General features: G+C 35.2%; 1 protein-coding gene across 10 annotated transcripts in view; it reads left to right on the top strand.

The window, feature by feature from the left end:
- The window catches only part of PDE4D (phosphodiesterase 4D), a 530,024-nt gene that overhangs the window by 365,801 nt on the left and 141,011 nt on the right, over positions 1-23,212 (top strand). The window contains exon 1 of one of the 10 annotated variants that reach the window (XM_038123330.1): positions 9,594-11,263. The exons of the other annotated variants lie outside the window; for them this stretch is intronic. Within the exon in view, the coding sequence (XP_037979258.1) occupies positions 11,175-11,263 (89 nt within the window). The 5' untranslated portion in view covers positions 9,594-11,174. Of the gene's footprint in view, positions 1-9,593; positions 11,264-23,212 lie in introns of those variants that run through there. 10 annotated transcript variants of the gene reach the window in all.

Genomic DNA, 23,212 nt, shown 5'->3' with positions numbered 1-23,212 from the left:
GAGAATATTGAGCGACAGAAGTGCTGACTTACACCTTGAAAACAGAGAAAAAAAAACAGTTATGAAACCAAGTTGATAATCACTGCTAGGAACTTTCAGATCTCTATTTTCCTTTTACTTCTGCTCTTAAAAGTGCTAGTGACTCTGTTCCAAATTTCTATATTTAGCATGAATAAATTTTCTGTACTAGTTAATGGAACTGTAAAGGCCTAGCACAAATTCCCAATTTTTGTGGTCAAAGCCACATAAAATATTTCAAGTCTGGGGGAAAAGCTTAGATTATTGTATGGGCTTTCACTGAGACTTTGTTATAAGGGGAAAATAATTCTTGGCTGAAAGAGGTTGAAATACCTATTTCTTCTCTCATGAAAACATATATATGGTAATGAAGCAATTTCTCCCCTGAATTGGAAAGAAAAAAAGGGGCAAAACATTTCAGACTAGAAATTACTCCTCTTTTCCCTGGAAATTTACTTGAATTTGAAACCAGAGGTTTCTTCAGTAGTATTTCCACTGTCACCTCTGTGTTTCTTATAACATCTCCTCTTCCTTCCTTGTACCAACCTGTTTTACAGTTCTTCTGGTAGATTTCCATCTTCCCCTTATTTTCTCAGAGTACTGCATCATTCTATGGAGTCATTTTCTTATCCTTTTCTGTGACTTTAATTAAATCTTCTGCATACTCAAATTTCAGCTAGATGCATCTGACTCCAGGACTGGTACTTTGCTCTTTCTTGGGCCTTGGTTTCTCATGAAACAATATTGCCATTCCCCTTCTGATCAAAGGGCTTTGTCTGCTTCTACACATACACACACACACACACACACACACTCACACTCACACTGCATTCTCTATAAATTTAGGTGTGAAACTAAGAAACAAATATATTTACTAAAAAGCAATATTTTGTTGTACAAATAAGTAAAAGACAGCATCATACAAAATAATCTAATCTGAGTTTTTAATCCTGAAATAGAATGTTTAAAAAGATAAATAACTTTTTTCCAAAGGTTATCCAAAGGTACCATCACTGCATTTATCTGGGAAATGCCTGCTGGTAATTTTTTTTTTTCCATGTGTTCTCATTGATAGTTTTTCATATTTTCTTTCTGAAAATGATATAAAAAAACCCTCTGTTTGGATCTTTGTTCTACTGTTCCTTCTTTCTAGTCTAATTATTTGCGGTAGAAAACTTTATATAAATCTATTATTCTCGTATTCATGTGAAAGGAAATAATCATGGATGAACAGCTGTATCTAAATTCTCTATAGGCAGTCTGTGTCTTGCCACCTCATATCATGGTAAATGGTGATAGTTCTTTTCTTGTTTTTGTTTTTAAAATAACTGTTTTAAAATTTTGTGGTATACAAGGAAATAAGCATTTTCAGTTCTGTCAGAGAACAGGTCTGAGAGGAAAAGAAGTTTTCACTGTCTCAATTTCAGATCCTCTGTCTAAAAATGATTTTTTTTTTGTTTAGAAATAATCTTCAGTTTCCATTAATTTTTTAGTAACAGACAAGATGGAGGGGTATTAGTAGCAAACATGTTTGGAGTTTAGATTTATTTTTTCGTGATAAGTGAAATTCTCAGGGTTTGGTTGGGTTTTTTTAAGTGTATATAAAGACTTAGCCCTGGCTGTTGAAATAATGGGCTGCCTTGGTGGAGCTGAGAGGTGGCAGTGTGCCCCTTCCCACTGGGCCAGGAGTGCTGTAGGCATGAGGACATCAAGTGGCCAGTGACAAAGAGCTGTCCTTGAGCAAGACTCTGAGCCATGTCAAAACTTGTACAGTTTCTGCTTTTCATACATCCAGGATTTGATCCTTACTTAACGAGCACAAACTGTTACTGGTGGACTTATTCCCAAGCTGCTGAATTAAATTCTAATTTACGAATCATGCTGGGCATGCATGTCAGCAGTTGGTATGGGAGATGGTCCCAATATTCCTCAAATTTCAAATACTGAAGAGGTATATGCAAGTACAGATGGTTGCTGCTTTTTCTTTTTTAAGAAAAAAAACGTATTTCAACCTCAGCTACTAAGAAGAGAGGCATAAGTCAGCCTTGCTGCTGCGATCATCTTTAAATTGGTTCATATGTTACTACTTCTACCTACCAGTCACATAGTGTTGAGATTGAATAATATGTTAAGGGCTTTGCATTTTAAACAGCTCACATTTTTAAATGCTAGGAATTATGCTTCTCTTAAAAATCTTGTCTAACCATTTTCTGAGGGTTTTAAGCCCTTAAGAATTCAGGAAAGGAACTTACTCCAGTTTAGGACACCTTCTGAATGAAGATGTGATCTGTGCATTTGTGAGATCAGCCAAGAGGCAGCTCTTCAAAATGGTCATTGTAGCTTAAAGATCAGCTGAGCTCACCACCCGGATATATCTGATAGCTAGCTGAACAAACCCCTCCGAAGGAAGAAAATTACCCAGTTATAGATGTGTTATTATTTTAGAAGTAATTGTTCTGAGAGTAACATTTTTTGATTTATTGAACACCAGAGGGCATGGAAGTGTGTTTCTAGAGAGGGAGAAATGCTTTGCCGGCATGTTAAAGCACTTCTGAAATCCCATAGCTTTCATGATATCAAAACCTGTCAAAAGTGGGACTGCTTTACATCATCACAGAATCTCTCAGGCTGGAAGACACCTCTGGAAATCCTTTAATCCAACCCCCCTGCTCAAGCGGGGTCACCTGAAGCAGGTGGTCCTAGACCATGTCACTTGTTATCTTTATGGCTTTATATGTAGTTGTGATGTCCTCTCAACATGAAGTGACCAAAACTATTATGCTATAGTTTTGTGTCATCTTTTTTATTTCTGTCAAGAATGTTTCAGTAAACTATTAATGAATTTTCTTCACACACCTGCAGTAACAAATGGTCTAATATTACTTTCACATATGTTCAATTTTTAGGGTAACTTACAATGCCAAGCATTACCTCTTTCATCCTTTTCCTGAGTTAATTCTCATAATTTATGCTAGGAACTTGATAATAGTACTTTCAAGATAAAATGTAAATAAGCTGTTCTCATTATCTAATACAATAATTCTTGTGTTAGGACTGTGCAATTAAATAAGTCTGCAGAGCTAAAGGAATGAGTTATAAATATAATTATCTTAATTTTCATATACTTAAGCGGAAATTGAATGGGAATAAATATGACAAAAAATTAATAAAAACTAAATATAATAATTTTTCTATCTGCAGTATAATTCCTTGTTTCAAAGTTAAGTTTATTACATTTACATTACAATAAATGATGAATTATTATTACACATTAGAGTCATGTGACAAGCAAAATTCTGGTCCTAGTTCAGGTACTGATATCGCTTTATGTTTAGGTTAAAACATATAAGTTCCCTACTTCAACTCACATTTTCACTGCATGAAAAAAAAGTTATTTATAGATGGGTAAATTTTCATTTTGATAAACTGTTGAAACACAAAAAACAGATACCTAAAGTGTTCTATTGAATACTTTATTTAACAACATTCTTTAATATAAAATATGTAGAATATTGGTTAAGTCAATTTGTTCCTTTAAGACTTTAACAATGCTGGGGAAGTTTGAATTTTGAATCAATATTTGCGTATGGAGACAAGAGAGTTATTTCCCCTTTTTCCAAGCAGGCATCACTTCTGGCATTTTCCAGTATTTTTTTCTGGTATGTTGACTACCAAATCACTCTAGTAATTTTTACAGGATATGTTTTCTTGGAAACTAAAGGTAAACCACAGTTTGCTAATTCTCTAAAAATTGTGTTCTGGGCAGCCCTAATACCTTTCCTCTAATTGTTCCTTTCTTCTGAATAAGACTTTGATGCATAAGACAAACATCCCTGTTTAAGAACTTATAAATGTTCTTCATTTTTAAAAGACAGATGGATGTACCTATCTGAGCAACAGTAGAATTGATCCATGCTTTTTCACTGTCACACAGACAAACAAGGCTGAGTTGTACAGACTTTAAGACTCAGCAGCAAATTCTATCTTCTGCTGCTCAGGTGTTGAAGCAGGATCTTTATTTCCACTTTTACAAAAGATCACTTAATATTATACTTTATGCAAACAGCATCATGTGTGTTAATAGCAAATTCAGTAAATTGAAAAGTTGACTATAAGTTCAGCTTCTTTTGCATTTCAGCACTGTCCAGAGCTGTCCCATTTTTTGCCCTTGTCCCAAGGCACTTCTCAAATTAGCTCTGATCTTAGTGACTCTGATGCTGCTTCTATTGCAGTCACCTAGAAGCAGAATGTGTTCCTGCCAAATAGCTTTTGAAATTCCACTAAAAGCATAGGATTTTAAGTGTTCAGGGCAAGGAATGACTATAATGCTCTGACAGAGCTTTGTGGAATCAAAAAAAAATTGAAGGGCTTCCTAAGTAATTTGCTGAATATACATTTTGTTTATTTGTGAAATCCCCTTTCAATAAGCCAGCTCCAAACAAGAGTCAAAGGTGCCTCGTAATCGTTTGCACAAGCTCTTCAATTTCATTTGTACTAAAATTAGGTTCCTCAGTACTTCTAGAGACGCCATTTGTCCTTGAAGTTTATCAGCATCCTTTGAAAGAACAGATAAATAGAAAAGCTTTGATTTCAGCAGTGATTTAAAAAGCAATGACTAAAACAAACATTTCTTATGAAAAACCTTTTTTTTTGTAAATAAAAATTAATCAAATAAAATAAAATTTCTTGGAAAATTACCAGAAATGACAGCATTTCTATAAAATGTCTAATCTGGAAACCATTTAAAAATATTTTCAGTAATGTTTTTTCCAGAATTCTGTAGCTTATAACTCTATAAACTGAAGATCAGTGCCAACTGCTTGTATACTGTCCATAGATAGCCATAGTAGTGTATACCAAGGATAATGTGTTTACACAGGCTGCAGGGGCTGTCAGAGAAACTCAGACAAAATCCTTGCTCAGTAAAAGTTGTTGGTGTAAATTTTGTAAAAACTCGGCTAGACACATTTCAATAGTCTTGACTGCTGCATGGCTTAACACTTTCATTATTAAAATAACTTATTTCTGAGCTCAGGTCTCTCCTGGTTTTCATTCTGATACTCCCTTCTTGATGATATCTTTCACCTATAGTAGTTAGTGTCTGCTTGCATGACTAATGGAAGAGCTATCTGCTTAGGCTGGTATATTTTTGACATCACTCTTCTTGCTCTCCAGTATTAGTACTTTAATCTGTAGGAAAGAATTTCACACTTTTTTTAATCCTTCGTACACTTATCTATTCATGTGATTTGCTTACAGCACAGACACAGTCATTTTAATTTCTGAGCAGGAGCTTCATCAAATTACTTTGGTGACAATGACAAGAGCATCCAACTTCCTCTCACTTTAAATTAGTCATCACTATTTACAATAATTTCCACACAATAAATGTATGAGATGCCACAAGTAGTTAATCACTGATGATACAAAACCCTTTATAACATGCATTTCAAATCAGGTTGTATCTGTAAAACTAGCATTAGCAAAAAATATATTACTATAAACGTTACTGAAAAAGCAAACCCAGATATTTCACGATGTTTTCAGAATTATTATATGTTTTCTAATTACAAAAGGAAGTAAGTACATGCTTGTGTATGCATGTTTGTATGTCCTCCTTCTAGATAATTTTTAACCCTTTAGTGCAATCGTTTTATTGGAATCTGGAAGATCATAAAACAATTAAAAGTTCACAATTGTAGTAGACTTAGATATGTGAGAAACCCTTTTGACAGAAGGGCTACAGGCTATGCTGAATCTTTATAAATCACAAAAAATTCTTAACAGAGCATTCTCAGGGAGTCACAAGAGTGACTACCAAACACTTCAAAAACACTTCAAAAACAATTGTTCAATAAAAAAGGCTTACAGAAATATTTTAGCCAGATCTTTTTCACAGACACAGACTGTAGGGTTAAGCACTAAAACTAAGAAGGCATGACAAATAATAATAATTGGAAGCCATTTGCAGTGCAAAGAGATACTAGTCTTGGGCAGACTGTTCAAGTGTACAAAACAAAACATGGAGAGAACATGCCTTTTTCTTGATACTTGATCCCAAATGAAATGACTTTTGACTTATTTTGCATTGTATACTTTAATAGGGTCAAGCTGGTATCAAAAGTAATATATATTGAGACTTCCTGAGATGTTAAAATAGATCAGAGTGATGGAAAAAATGAAAGACTGAAGAAAACCTGCTTGCCTTTTGAGGGGGTTGAAAGTTCAGGTTTTTAGTCTACAGCTCAGTCAGATTTGAGTAGGGTTTTTTTGTTTTGGGTGACCCTTCTTTTTGCAGGTGAAAAAGGAATACTTCAAATTTCAGAATACTTCCAATTTCAGGATATTTTTATAGAGGAAAATATCTCTGTTATGAATTATAGTACTCTGAATAAAGGAAAAATGTAAAAAATGGAAGTTAGAAGAATTTTTTTTTAAATAAGTTTGTCCAAAACCTAAATGAAATATAGAAAATAATTTTATTTAATTCTATGCTTTACATTTTTTTAGCTTTCCAGCATAGACCTTCATTGAGGTATCTCTATGTGAAAATAAACACTATTATTCTACTGGGGAAAATTAGAATGTAATTTTATCCTGTATTCAAATTGTTCCCTCGTAATTCTTGTTTTGGAGGTTGTGTTTCATTTGTTTTGATAGCAAGACAGAAAGTAAAAAAGTTGGGAAAATATCTAGTCTATAAAAAAAAATTACTTGAATAATATTAAATTATTTACAATTTGAATTGTGCAAGATATATCTTTGAGATGGCAGGTAAATATTTCATTCTAGCTGTACAAAATTCATGGCATTTTGTTTGGAGGTGTCTAAAAAAACCATAAGACAGTGTTTGAAAACAGAAGGAATAACTCTGAGAGAAGCATCTGTAAAATGCTGTCTGCTAATGTAAACCATCCTGCCTGTTGTAATGACCTCAGTTTGAACTCTTTCCAAGTTTCCAGTTATGAATAAATAAGAATTTTTTAAACAACACAACAGAGTTTATATCATAGAAACATAGAATGATTTGAGTTGGAAGGGACCTTAAATATCATCTAGTTCTGACCCCCCTGCCATGTCCGGGGACATCTTCCACTAGACCAGGTTAGTCAGATCTCCATGCAGTCTGGCTTTGAACACTTCAGGGATGTGGCATCCACAGCTTCTCTGGGCAACCTGTTCCACTGCTGCACCACCCTCACAGCAAAGAACTTCCTCCTAATACCTAATCTAAACCTACTCTCTTTCTGTTTGAAGCCATTCCCCCTTGTCCTGTCACTACAGGCTCTTGTACTCCTTGTAGCTTCCTCCAGGTAATGTAAGGTCACCCCAAAGCCTTCTGTTTTCCAAGCTGAGCAAACACAATTATCTCAGTCTTTCCTCACAGGAGATCCACCCATCGCTCTTATTATCCTTGTGACCTCCTCTGGACTTGCTCCAACAGGTCCATGTCCTTCCTGTCCTGGCTGACTGGTTGATACCTCCAGAGTCTTCCTTTCTACCCTTTTAAAACATGGGCACAATGTTTCCCCTTTTCCAGTCTCTTGGGACTTCACTGGACTGCCATGACTTTTCAAACATCATGGAGAGTGGCTTGGCACCTACAGCTGCCATTTCCCTCAGCACTCTGGGATGCATCTCACCAGGTCCCACTGACTTAGGTACATTCAGGTTCTCCAGGTGGTCACCAACCTGATCTTTACCTACAGTGGGAGGGACTTTGCTCCCCAGGTCCCCATCCTTCTGTCCATCCATTTGAGAAGTGTGGGAAGAGAGACTATCACTGAAGCATAAGGCAAAAGTGTTGCTGAGTATCTCAGCCTTTTCCTCATCCTTGTTACCAGTTTTACAGCCTTGTTCAGCAGGGGCCATTACTCTTTCTTTGACCTTCCTTTTCTGATTAACATACCCATAGAAACCCTTCTTGGTATTCTTTGTGTTCCTTGCCAAGTTCAGCTCCAGCTTTCCCTTGGTTTTCTAACCCCATCCTAAATAATTGTCCTTCTCTGTACTCTTCCTGTGTCACCCATCCTAGCTTCATCTTTTTGTGCAGTTCCTTCTTTTTCTTTAGTTTGACCAGTAGATCCCAACTCAGCCATGCCATTGCCATTGTCACAATAGCAGCTGTAACATCCTTTTTCTCAAGGTACAACACTGAATACAGTAGAATCCACAGAGGATACAGGCTTTGGGAAGGTTGCCCAGAGAGGGAGCATGACTGTGCAGGAGCCAGAAAGGGAGAATGCAGGAAGGCCTTCAGCTTAAAAGTATCCTCATAGTCGTTTTTCTATACTGCTTCCTACATCTACCACTATTTCATCTGTCAAAACAGGAAAGTATACCACATCTGTGAGGGTATTTATGCTTATGACCAGACCTAGTTACTTACAGGAGGTTTTACACTTTACTGACTTCAACTGACCAAAATAAACTCTAATTTTTTCAGGGTTTTTGTGCTTATTGTTACTTTAAATTACAAATTTTTAATTATGCTAGATATTATTTTGCTATTTATTGATACAAAACTTTTCTATATAAAGAAGTAGTTAACATATGTAGGAGAGTAGTGAAAATGTGTCTAAAAATTCACCTGTTGTGCATCCTGTAAATCTGAAGCCATCATAGCACACCACAGGGGTACCATGAAGCAGCTAAGAGCATGGGGCTGATATCCCACTATTTGTCAAAAAATGTAGAGTAGTAGTCGCAACCACAAAACTGCATAGAATGTCAAAGATATGGCATCACAATTTTTTGTTACAGTATTCATTTCTGTAAGAGGTGTGGATTATCATTGAATGCAATGATTGATTATATCTCTTTTATATAAAACTATGAGTTTGTTTCCTCACACTATTGAGCTATTTAAAAAAAAAAAACAACAAAACAAACCACTACTAAAAAGCAACAACTCCATGCCAAATCATTTTATATTATTTGAGTGTTTCTAGAAATGTTTTATTTTGGTCTGAAGGAAAAGGAAAATGGATGGAAGAGTTTAGCAACCTCTCTGTAAAAGTCAAGGTGTATCACAGATTTATTTGCTTTTTCATTTCTTTGAATTTCTGTAAGCACTGTGACATGTTTTGGTACAGTGATTTACTGCATGCCACTACACAGTGACAATAAGTGGTTTTGATATCAAGGTATAAATTTAGTCTTTACTAATCTTGTAAGAAGCTTATTTCTATGACCTTATTGTGGTTGCCTTCATTAGAAGACTTTACTACAGTGAAGGAAAGGTATCAAGGAGGAAACAGAGCTCACAATAAGTGCGTTCAGATTATTTGGTTCAGTTTTCTTTATTGAAAGAATAAGAAATAAAAAGGCAAATGTTGCTGCTGTGTTAATGTGCTGTACAAAATCCTTTTTAGAAATGGAATGTGCAAAGGAAAAAAAACCTGGCAATATTAAGATACTTAGGATACACTTATAAAAATGCAGCCTACCCTGGCTTTATTTACCAGAAGAGAAATATTGATCTTGGCAAAGCTCACATTCAGTATTATTTAGGCATGCTTAAAGTGATCTATTAATCAGTCAGACGCTAATGATATAATGATATAATGATTTTGAAGAAGACTATAGCTTATGATACTCAGAAGGCACCTTACTAGCCACTCTAATTCCATTTCTTTGAAAATTAGTTGCTAAATTATTTTAGTTCAATTATATAGTCTATACTTTTAACTGCTCAAAAAAATTACTTTTGGCCTTAAAGCTTTCACCTATGAATCCCACATATTGAAAACTTATTATGTGAAGATACTGTCAGTTGATGCTGTTGCACATTTGTCAGTGTAAAAGGAGAGAAATGGTTCCTCCAAGGAGAAAAATATACCCAGTTATATTTATAATCTTTCTGAAGAATGTACTTACTCATAGTACACTTTAGCATGAAAATAGTACATTTTATCAGATAATTGATGGATCATTGTAATTTATCCTATAAATTAATTTTTCTATGTCTCTGAACTTTTCTGGTAAAGCCCTGAGTAATTCTAAATTTTTATCTTTAACCTTGCTCTGGGTGAATACTCAGTTTCTTCTTGATCACATTTCTTATGAATAAAAGTATCTGAATTTGTTTTGTTTCAAGATCACTGGACAGGGAGAATACTCTGCCTACCAGTGTTGAGAGATCATAGCCAAGGTGAGAGCCACTTGCTTTCAGCACTACTAAAGGTTGGCTGAAAAAATTGTATGCGAGAGTTGAGGCTTGACTAAAAGAAGTGCAAACTCAGCCAGCCAGACAAACAACAAAAACACACTGAACTGCAATGACCTCAGGTAGGGAGGGACTGAGTTCAATTCTCAACGTCACTGGTGGTAATACAACACAGGAGTAATGATGTTGAGAAAAGCTGTGAAGAGGCCTGAAAATTATCTACCAGACTGAGATGTCCTTTCTTAGAGTGGCTGATCTCTTGTAGATCATTAAGCCTTTTCAGGAAAGCTGCTTAATGTTATAAATTGATTCTCTTAAGAAACTGTGAGGATGGAAGGCACACTTGAAAAGAGTTAAGAATTAAACAAAGAGGCAATTGAGGGCTTGGTGATTGTGTTTCCAGCAGCAGTTTTACTCCCAGTTTACTAGCTCCTTGCTGTGCTGGGGGTACACATTGAGGGATGCAGCAGATTTTAATTTGGGGTTTTTTTTGTTTATTTGGCTTTTTTTCCTCTCTATGTTCTTAGCTGCCTGATGTCAGTTGGAACAGGTTGTTCAAATAGAGCCCGTATTAAAAATACTTTGAACAGACTGTTAAGAATTTGAGGGGTTTTGTCTGGGCAGCAGTGAATAATCAGAGCATTAGCTATTTCTGGTCTCCCTTAGCTCCATAGTTCTGTGCTCTTTAGTGGCTGCTGTAACTATCTAAGGGTTTACCATAAGAGTTCTCACTTGAATAATGCGATAAGAGCCCTGAATATAGGAGATGTTTATGCAAAGGGCAAGCCTCACGCAGCAGGAAATCCCAGTTATCCCTTTAGCCTGTGCTCTCAGCCAGCCACATTTCTGCCAAAGCATACCACAGGAAAAGGACGTACCCTTACACAGTTACGAGCGTTTCATGATTACTGTGGGGCACTTCCAGCACTACTGTCCTGTGTCCCCTCCAGGATATACTTATTAGACAGTTTTAGAATTAGCTGCTCCCATGGCCTTTCTGTGGGATCCTTTTGGAGCCTATATGCCTCGTCCATCTCCAAGAAATAAGATGAGATTTCGCTTTTTGAAGTCCTACAGGTATCTCTTCTGGCGGCTTACGGTGCAATTGACAGTGGTAATAGTTGCAACTGTGGATCTTTTTTATTCTTCCAGAGCATTGCAGTATATAAAAAAATTGGAAATGGCTTGCATTAATTGTGACTCTCTTGAGCTTATGAAGGTTTTGCTTGCACATGTATCAGAAAAGAAGGTATTGTTTCTTTATAAGAAAAAATGCTGTGAACAAGTGGTCATGGAAGTGTATGAAACTGCACTTTTCAAGTAAATTATAACTTTGAATATTTTTGGCATACCAAACTGGGGGAAAAGGTAGATTAATGTTTATGTCAGTGTTGTCATGAAAATATTATTTCTAAATATTCTCAGTACTTATCATAGTTAACATTTTTAAATAAAAAATTTGACACACTGATAGAATACCAAACCTGAATTAATATTTATAGTTGTGAGGCTTTTGCCAGAAAATCATATTATTTAATTATTTTTGTGTTAAACATTTTTGAAAGTAAGTTTAGCAAATGAGAAAAACACAGAGATTGTATTTTTTCCTAAACTATTGTTTAAAAATAGCAGTAGCAATGTTTGATTTCCATTATTCGTCACACTACTTTTGGTAATTGAACCAATATTTGTTCTTCAGCTTCGTTACATTTATTACAGATTCCTTCCTTACAGATTTGTGTATATTTTCAACTAAAAATTATTACGATCCTCCCATTTGCATATAATTATTTGAAAATCTTACAACATATCATCTTAATAAAAACTTTTTAATCAATGCGACATTCAAAATTATTTGTACATATGTACAACACAAAATGCCTCAGAGTATAAATGCTTTATGTAAGATTCCTGATAGCAAACACTGTATATATATTATTAAAAGAACTTGCTAGGTACTGTTGAACTTCTCTCACTATTTTCTTTTGTAAAAGTTTGCCTGTTCATACAGAACATACCAGTCCCTAGGTTTATGACAAAATGAATAACAACAGTTAAAGCTATTATAATCTGTTCAAAATTAGATCATAGAGCTCATTTGAGATTCTCTTAAGAAATCTTATTGTAGGTGATTTTTTTTTGCTTAAATTAAGCTGTTTGTGTTTCTTTTACAAATTTATATCAATATATTTCTATCTATCTATCTATCTAATTGCTTTAAAGACAATAAAGAAACATGTTCCATGGAACATATTAATATAGGGTCTGATTATTTTCATTATTGTGTACATATCACACTTTTTCTAATTTTTCAATGTTGCAAAGTGAAAATATTCTTAAAAGTTGTTAATGAAACTAAAAAACCCAAGGAACCTTTATAGAAGGTCCAGAGGTGTGAGTGAATTTCGTGAGATCCTAGAGTGTTACATGTTTATTTTTCAGGAGCTTTTAAGAGCTAGGATGAGGTTGAAGATAATTTAAAAAAAAAAAACAAAACCCTAAAACATCTTAGTTGTATTACTGAATTTAAGCCGTATTCTTTGCTATTGCTGTTTAATTTAACTGTAAGTCTCTAAGAGGAGAAATAAAAATCCTTAATATATATATACATACATATATATACACACACACACATATATATATATATATATATACACATATACATACATACATACATACATACATATATATATATATATATATATATATTGCCGTGTCACTGCTGTGGCTCCATTCACACTGTAGGTTATATTTAGAAATCTACTACAAAATTTTACGGTACTCAATGCCCATGTAATTTAATAACCTTGTTTATGTCAACTGACAGTTCTGCTCATGGTTCTCAACCATTTGATGTCAAGGGACTTTGGTTTCTAAAACTGTATCTGACAGTGCTGTCCATGCATTCCATGGTGAACATTCATTTAAATTGTGAAGTTTGCCACAATTTTAAATTTTCTCTTCTTACATTTTAGGAAAAATGAGAATTTTTCTTTTGTGAGATACTCATAATCCATTTATTAAATAGACCAGCATGTTTTAATTTATGTAATTAATTTCTGGGAGATTCTGTGATACATCCATGACCCTAACAGGCAAATTAAGAATGCCACCTTATAGCAAAATAGTGAATTGAGTTTCTTTGCTCATCAGAAAGTGCTTTCAAAAGGTAAAATAAGACTCAGGCTGATGCAAGTTTTCCCAAGTTAGTTGAAAAACATGCCTTGAAACAATTCAATTTTTCAAGAAAGAACTGGAATGCAATACAGTCAATTAGAGCTCTTTTTACTCCACCTGTCCCATCAAATAAACAATGTCTTAAAACTTCAGCAAATTGAACTGAACAAAAACAAAGTAGACTAAAAGAGCTGGTAGATACACTTATGACTGACTCTACACTAGAAATGCAAATATTCACAGAATTAGATGTAGAACCAAGGCCAGGAGTCAGTTCTTTGCAGAGAGGAGACTCAAGAGACCACCAAAACCTTTCACAATTAACTTAACTTCTTGCTGGCTGGAGGAGGAGGGTTATTTAGTTTTGCAGTGATGTGTACCCACTCTGTTCTCAGGAAGATGAACATTCTTCTACTCCAATAAAAAAAAAATAATAAAAAAAAAAAGAACATCTTTATTTTTGTTTCCATAACACATAGATTAGTTCACCTCTTTTCCTTTTTGTTTCCCCTCTCTTTTTTTTTTCTTTCATTTTAAAGCCTTGAGTCTCTCTAAATTGAAGCACACCTCCCTTACTGAAATGCAAATAAGGATTCAGTTTTCCTGCTGCTTTTAGATTTGCTCAGGAAAGTAGCACTAGATGTGACTGTAAAAACTATATCCTAGTAGCAGCACAGTAACGTTTTAGAGCCTCATGAGACCTCTGAAGAACCAATAGAGAAGCTTTAGAAGCTTTTTTTCAAGGTCTCTAAATCCTGTCACACATGGATGAAGAACTAAAGCACCTATCAAAATTGCCTGCACATTACTGAGATGTATGAATAAGAACATGTTATCTGACACTCAGTCCTGCTAGATACTAAACATACCTCACAGTGACCTAGTGACAGGTCCTCAGGACCACTTAGAAGATCCTCCAGAGGCGTCAGGATCTGCCTGGCTAGTCATTAAGTCTTCTTTTTCCACCATATGTGAGTTGTTTCATCATTTGTGAAAAGCACAGTGACTATCTGCTGAATAAAACTTTTCTGTGGAGACAATTTTGTAGAGATGGTAAGCTCCAAAGTAAAATGGGTGTTATAGAGAAATGGCACAGTCAATATTATGCATTAAATTGAATAATCAAATTATTAGCAGGTTTGCTAAATTATTACATTGTCAGAACTACATCTTCATTCAGTTAACTGTGGAGATACAATTCCTGAAACAGTAATCATGACATTTGTACCTTCAGCTGGAAAGAGAGGTTCTTTGTTGGGTGATGTGATTTTCTTTTGTTCTGTTTTCTTTCTGTTTTTCTTCTTTGGCCGCCATTTGGCACAGTTCCCTGCACTAGTCATGTGGCTGAAGCTACTGCCAACACCACTTCTGCAGCCAGCTGCTCACAGCATTTGTACATAAGAAGGCAGATTCCCTCCTGCCAGATAATTGTACTCCTAGCCACTAAACTCTTGGGAACTGGGCTGGAAAGTGGTATATCTCTCTTAAACAGCAGTCTTCAGGAATTCCTTCTCTACAGGGATTCCTTAATTAAGTCAAAGCTGTCTTAGAGAAAAGAGCATAATATTAAAACTTTTTGGTGTTACAAGCTTGGTGATGAAAAGGAAATAGAAACCAGATTAAAGTTTATTATTTTATTTATTAGGCATTACAGTTCCAGCTCACTGGAAATATCTTGGTTCTATTTGACCAGCCATTCAACATTTTCTGGGAAATAAAATATTTGAATGCATAAGTGTGAACTTTTTTAGTGAACACGATGAATCCCACATTTGTTCAAATTTAGCTGTTCATATTCTGTAATTCATAGAATTCCGTGTCACCACTAAAGGGATGTTTTGAATCTCACTCAGATTTATTTTAGATGAATTTACATGCCGAAATATCATCTATCCAATTCAGACATTTGGCAATGTTGACTTGAAGTCTTGGGAAAAGTGGCAAAATAGCAAGGCACATTGCAAGTCAGATTAAGTACCAGTAGGAGAGCAGGTGCAAGTGAATCACGCTTAACTATGTGTTCCTGCAGACTAACCTCAAAACTTCCTACAGAGTCCCTGATAGTGAATAAATATAATCTCAATATCATTTCCTAACAGATCAGAAAGACAGGCTCCAGTCCTTAGGTCCCAAAAAGCAAGAAAAAACTGCAGATAAGTAACATGTTTATAAGTTTCAGCTTTTGATTAAATTTTTTTATATAGCTGATCATCATACAGATAGATTAAGTGAATCTATCACAGTGGGACAGATTGAATCTGTCAGTGTTTCTTAATGCTGCTTCCGATTAGTGTTACCTGAATGCTTCTTCAGTGGGATTTTGTGGTTCTTGCTGCAGCCTTGGAAGTGATTTATTTAGTGTGAAATAAACAGAAAACAGAAGTATATGTATAGGTATTTTATTAATTTTTTTTTCAATTTATGCTTAAGCATGTTCTGACAGCCAATGCCAGATCTTCTATAATTAACCACAGGAAACATTCCTTCATACAGAGTGAGGTAAAGTATGATGATTAGTTGCTACAGTTTACAGTAAATAAATGGCTGGGCTTTTCTGTTTGTGGCTAAAACATCCTCACACAAAGCCAGCCTTCGAGACGGAGCTAGGCCCAGACATTAGCATCTCTTGGGGTGCATAAAAAGATTGCACAAACCATAAATGCCAGGAAATACTCCGTTTGATTTGCAAATTGTAATGTCCATGAATATTTATGTAAGTGTCAGAAGTATCTGGCTTGTAATTCCCTGGTGTATCACAAATTCTGGGAGCACTATAAATAGACCTATCATTCAATCTGATACTGAATACATCAGGAACAAGCTGACGCAAGTTCAGCATGTACCGTGTCCAAATGTTGTAATTAATTTCTAGATATCTCATTAAATAAGAAAAGTAGTACAAGGGTAACATATTAATGTTTCGTTTGTGGCATTCTGGAATTTGCTTTTTTCTGTTGTGGATCTGAATAGTTGTTTTGGTTGTTTTTTTGGTTTTTTAATGGAAAACTGACAATTCCTATTGGAACTAGTAAATCTAATTGATTTCTGAGCCCTAGAAACCTAATAATCTCTGGGTCATTTTGTGTTTCAGTTGTCTCTATGAGAATTATTTGTGAGTATCAATTGCAAACTTCTCTAATATGCTGAAATGTAATTTAATGCTCTAAAGCACCTTTCTTCATAGAGCAATAAATGAAAATAAGAGTGAAAAATAGAGGCTCCTGCCCATCTAGAGGGGTTTCGCACAAACACCAGTCTGGTGCACTTAGCAGTAGGGGCAGTTTTACTTCAGCATGTGGGTGGTCTATGCAAGCTAATCCAGCTCTTGGTCTCTGCCAGCAGTCAGCAGCAAATATTTGAATGGGAACACTAAGAAACTTGATGGTTATAATATAATCTTCCTTGAGGGATCTTCAGTAGTTCCTGTGTATGTGTACGGCAAAACTCTCCTTACTGTGCTAATTACTTAGCCTAGAAAATCTGAGTATTTTACTTACTCACACTAAATGTTGATCACTATACAATAAAAAAAATTACTGAATTGCTCTCTTTTGCGATATTTTTTGACACTCACTTCCACAGATGAATCTTATGCAATGTACAAGACTTTCTTCGTCCTGGTGTTTAATTTTCCCATTAGTAGAAGTATTGTGACCCAAGGATTTGTTGTTTTATATATTTGTAGGCCACTCTTTTTCTTCAGCTTTCTAACTAATCTTTTCACATGGAAAAATTTTGTGTCCGTATCATTCATGTTGCCAGTCTCTTAACATCTCCTACTATCTCAATGCTCTTTCTAAGGCAGAATGACCAGAAGCAAACGCAGAGTTTCTGATGAGGACAATATATCTAGATTTAAAATATTATTATTCTCAAGGGAAAAAAATCCATTATGAAACTTCTGTTATTCCCCTCTATCTCATTTCTGATGTAGATTAACAGGCTTGCTGATTAACTGATTTTAAGTGGTGATCAATAACCTCCCATTCCTGGTGGTGTCCATACTGTCCAGGCTAGATATTCTGTGTTCTTAACCCTATTGGGTATTCTTATTCCATTACTGCTTACTTTTTAGTTCATCTCTCCCCATTCTCTTTTCTCAGAGAAGTTTACAAGGATACAGTATAAAGATGACAGGGATCATTTCAGTAGGTAGAATTTCAGTTTCACTAGAAATTTTTGCATATTAAAAAAAAACAAAACCAAACAGCCAACCTTGTAGCAGATAGTTTTACATAATTTTTCTATGCGAAAAACATTTTTATTTTCAGATAAGGAAACATAAAATGTAATTCAGGTTTTCTTTTTTTACAGTGTCTATTCAGGATTTCTGACTCATTAGAAGGCTAGGAAGTCCTTCAGGAAATATGTCATAATGCATGCAGCTGAAGATATGGGGGGTTTTAGCAGTAGGAGGAGGCAGATGTTTCCCATCAACATACCCATACACTTGATCATTATATACATGTGTGCTAGATAAACAGTCTGCACACATACAAACACACATGTGTGGGTGTTTCCTACACTGAAGTGTACAAACTATGAGAAGTTTTCCAGGAAGAAGCTGAATACACAGCACTTACTTTATTGTTTGTCCACATGAACTTGGTTTTCCTTTATTTGTTTTACCTTTGTAACATTTCCAGTCAATACTTGGCTCTTCAGAGACTTAGCTTTCACAGGCTTAGGTACAAGTTTCTGTTGCAGTTGTAAAAGTAAATGACACAGTTGAGCAAACACCAGGATCAGATAAACTCTTGTTAACACTAACTGAAGTTCTTTAGCTAGTAACAAAACCTGAAATGGAAAAAAAAAAAAAAACCCAAAACTGTTTAAAGGAGATATAATTTTCTTCAGGTGGAGGAGGGGAGGCCTAATTTTTTTTCTTGTTATGACAGATGTAGGTGAAGCAAAGGGACAAATGTAATGAATAAATAAATTTATAACTCCAGCTGAAGCTGCATGTGCATTACTTTGACAGATGGTATGAGTTACCCTGTGAATCCAACTTAATTTGCAGCTGCAGGGAAGTGGTCATTGCAGATGGAGCAGAATCTGCTGCTCAGACAGCTCTGGTTAAGGTATAAGCTTTGTGTGGCACTGTGAAGCAGATGTATTTTTTACCTTCATAGGTACTAGTAGGTGTGGATGCATTCTTAAATCTACTTGGCTTTCCTAAGGGTGTGAAATGAACTTCAGCTTCTAGGCTGCATTATTTTCTTTACTTCTTTACCAATTACATCATTTTTCTTTACTTTTTACTCTTCCTCGTGACATAAAAAGAAAATGTAAATATGGTCACGCAAACATTAAACTGGGAACTCAGAGAGAACGGTTATTTTTAGCAACAAAGTTCATTTGATTTATATCCTGCGCTGGAGGCTAAGTGCTTCAACATCATTTGCACTCCATTGAACCAGGGACAGAACAATCAGAAAATTGATCATTTGGAAACTGGGTTATGTCACTAAAACAGTGGAAGAAAAATCCACCAAGTTTCTACTGGTGGCAAAGGAGAAAATTAGGTTTCTTTTAAGCACCATATAAGAAAAACAGGAACTTGCCATGCAATATCTAGAAGTGATGGGTTCCTCAAGAGAAGCACCATTGGCACCTGACAATCAGGAAGAAATTTACGCTAGTCTAGCATGTGGTTAATCTTGTGAACCTTCTGGAAGAAGATGTTGGTTTGTGAAGAAATGTTTCTGTTTCAAATAGAGGGGAGAAAAAAGAGGGGGAAAAAGGGAGAGAAAAAGAGATATAAAGGAATATAATTTCTTAGCATTGATCCTAGCATCCAGATGATTCCCTTAATGAGGTAGTCATGCAGTCTTAATGAGCATGTAAGTGGCAAATGGTGTTTGTTCCATGTCTCCTCTTAGCCACAGTCTTTGTTTAAGCTCTCTCCCACATGACACAGTAAAGTGTTTTTTGGAACCTGGAACATGACATATTTGAGGCTTATCTCATTTTGGCATACAAATACATGTAGTTCTGTTTTATGATAAACTCGGCTTGCTGTCATAGGAGACAAAAAGAATTATAGACAGAGTGGTTTTATAATATAAATACAGGCACACATTAATGCCAATATAGGGCTTATTGTTTACAGGTAAAATCAAAATTATTTTAAACAGGTGTTATATTTATTTATAGGTGGGGCTAATAGCAAAATGTAGTGTTATGTCATTAAAAATCTGTTTCATGATACTGACAAAATTTCATCCTCAAATACAGAGGAACAAATGTGTCTGTGATACACAAAATATTTTAGTTCTGCTGCCACAGTTCTTCATGCTTGACTACCCCTATTAGACTAGAATTAAAATAAAAACTTATATTTAAACTGTACATAATTTTCAGTCTGTATTGCTAAATGCATCATATATTAACCAAAAATTCATGTAATATTTGAATATAAATATGTAGTAATACATATTAGGTACTGTCTGTTAAACATCCATCTAATTGTACAATGATACGACTGCCTTATAAATGCTGAAAGTCACAAACTGTACATTTTTGTAAAAATCTGATTTAAAACCTCTTTTTTAGGTAGCTTGATGTTATCAAAAAGTGCTAGCTCCTCTGATTTTAGTGAGTACTATGTGAGATGTGAGGGCACTGATTTTTCCATTGTTGAATCTGAAGAGTGAATAAAACAACCCAGAAATCTTTACATCTGGTGGACTGTGTCTAGATGGCGTGACATGGCAAGGAGGCTGTAGCCAGGTGGTAGTCAGGCTCTTCTCCCAAGAAAGTCTTATGCTGTGCCGGGAATTTTAGGTTAGACATTAGGAAAAAAATTCTTGACAGAAAGACTGGTTGAGAGGCCTTGGAATGGGCTGCCCAGGGAAGTGGTGGAGTCACCATCCCTGGAGGTGTGTAAAAAAAGACTGGATATGGCACTCAGTGCTGGTTTTTTTGGCAAGGTGGTTTTAGGTCATAGACTGGACTTAATAATCTCCAAGGTCTTTTCCAACCTAGTAAATTCTGTGATTCTGTGACAGGGCCATGACAGTAACGCTAACCACTCCTGCTCCCTGGAATGAAATATGAGGGGCCAAAATACTCTTCAGGACCAGGTGGTCACAGTAGCATTCAAACTAAGAAGGGTTTGCAGCCTTTATACTGCATTAAAATAGACTGTTTTCAGTTTTCTACAGGAATATATTGTTTCCTGCTTGCATGTATTACAGTACAGTCAACTCCAATGGTTTTTTAGTTATATCTTAGAGAATCACAAGAGTTTGTATAAAAAGCCATTCTTTTTTCCTTATCTAAATTTTAAAGGGTTTATCAAAACCAGAAAAGCCAGGAGCTTTCTTAAGATGCATTTGAGATTTTCATCTAAAACTTGGACTGTAGAAACTTTAAGGGAAATACTTAGTCTGTGAGACTGGAAATATCTTTTCAGAGGGTAGCAAGGCAGAATAGTGTGACTTTGGCATCCGTACCCCAAAATATTTATGTATCTAAAATTATAGTTTTCACTGCACAGAGTGGATGTGTGACCCAGAGTGGTCATTGTAGTGCCCTCCTTTTTTTTCTGGGGTTCAAAGTAGAGAGCTGTTAGGCAGCAGTTTATGGAATTCACCCAGACTAATGTTGTCATGCGAAACTCACCAGTTTCTTCTTCCCTGACATTCTTCCAAGATGCAGATTTCCCAGCTGTCTAATGCAACTGTTTTAGGAAGTAGGGAAAGGAGCAGACAGTCCTGGAAATACTGTTTGCTCTTTCCACTACAAGAAAAATTTGCTGGATTTGTACTGTCTTTACCTACTCAAAAAAACAACCAGTCTTTGACCAAGAAGATATTTTATAATTTGGACCATATATTTTGAATTAATACGTTGTTCTGATTATGGTTTACAGTAGCTAATGTAAGCCTAAATGAAGGAGGATAGAAAGCAGCCAGAGGATGCAGCATAAATGATTTATTGCAATGTAGAGCTATCTAATTGATCTGCAGTTCACCAGGTTCTTGACTTCGATAAAGAAAAATCAATGGATTATATTAGCAATTTATTATAAATATTTTCTCACATGATGCTTCTAAATGGTTTAGATAACATTTCGTTTTGGTGCAATATATTTATTTGATCCTGGAACATTTAATTCACCATTAAATGTCATACACTCTGTTACTATAAAAGGATAAAACTGCTGCCAAGTACATATTGTTTCAGTAAGACATGAGCTTGTTCATGCCAGCTCTTTGGGTTTACAAAGTCACTTCAAAATAGCTGCTTTAGAAGTTATGGTGACAATGCAAAGCAATGTAAAACTCTCTGTGGTAACAATATTAAGTGTTCTTGGATCTCTGCACTTGAAGTCCTGTAGTGCTTATCCTAACTTTGGGCAGCAGCATTATTTTTGCTTTCATACTGGATCTTCTAGGAAAGTAAAGTATGAATGTAATGTTAGAAAGACATTGTGGTTCTACATGCTTAAGGAGTAGTATTTTTTCTTCTTTTAATTTTTTACATCTTTAGTTCTTCTGTCTTGAATATTTTTATGTATAATCTAAGAATTTTTTTAATTGTTGTTGTTATCCTACTCATTACTTGAAGTAATGGTAGAATTTCTGCCATGTTTTAGGAATTTATTTCTGGCTAATGAATTGCCTCTTTTAGTTACCTTCTTTCTCTTTCTTGTGTCACTCTAGAATATGTTCTAACACCATGATTTAATTTATCATTGGTATATTAACACTTGGTTGATATGCTATCTATGAAAAAATATTTTTCTTACATAGCTGGAAGATAGAGAAAATTTTGTCTTTATTTTCTGTAAGGAAATTATTTTCTAATAATTTCCTTAGGCTTTGTCAGCACAAGTCTAAGTTAAAATTTGAAAAAAATCTGATATTATTTTTCATCCACAAATGGGAGGTTTCACCACAGCATTGTAATACCTGTGGACTCAGAGTTGCCATTTAAGAAATGGTTAATTACAGAAGATTCAGAGGAGTCACAGAATTGACTCCTATAGATTTAATATACAGGTTTTATTTGGCAACATGACAGGAAACTATAGAGCAAGGAGTGGAAAGCAGAAAAGAAATGTTAAGGGCAGAATAGTATGCAATGAAAGAGACAGGGTATGACAGTGAGACCTCGGTCTATTCACTCTGTAGCAAAAACCACATCACACTGCTCAAGCTCAGTTTTTTTTTCATTTCTTTATTTTGAAGGGCTAAAATTGTCTCCCAGCTGCCTAGAGCCTTTTGATCTGTAATAAAGATCTGTAATATAGCAAAAACAATATTTGGAGCTCATTAAAGACAGGAATTCCTAGAGGTGACAATCTACCCTGGTGAGTTACCTTCATGGTTACACCTTACCGAGTTCAAGAGAACACCACATGCATTCCCTTCCAGTACTATAAATTAACTGATTATAAGTATTTATTTAATAAATAACTGGTTATATGTGTAGTGGCCATGCATAGGTCAGAGCCATCCCAGGTTGCCAGTAACCAGTAGAACCAGGATGCAGATGCCTGTCATGAATAAAAGCTTCATGAAATTTTTCAAGGCAAAATTTTGTGGCAAACCCTTAGCATTGACAAACATGGCAGGCCAGTGGTGCTGGCACACAGAAATTTCCTGTTTCCAACCTCACACTGTATTTATAAAATTTTACATAAATTTTTAACAGTTCTGTGTCTCTCACAGCCACTGTAAATTGGAGAGGCATTTATTTATTTTAGAACCCACTCTACCATGATGAATTTAGTATCACTGAAAAATTTTATTTGTGATTCTTGTTGGCAAATACTCAGAATCTGCAAGGCACCTGTTGATGCCTCTAAATATAACCAAAAATATGACAAAAAAATTAAAG

The sequence above is a fragment of the Motacilla alba genome, chromosome Z (assembly GCF_015832195.1).
Source record: "Motacilla alba alba isolate MOTALB_02 chromosome Z, Motacilla_alba_V1.0_pri, whole genome shotgun sequence".
Lineage (NCBI taxonomy): Eukaryota > Metazoa > Chordata > Aves > Passeriformes > Motacillidae > Motacilla > Motacilla alba.
The sequence above is the reverse complement of the archived record's forward strand: the minus strand, read 5'-3'. Positions and strand labels throughout refer to the sequence as shown.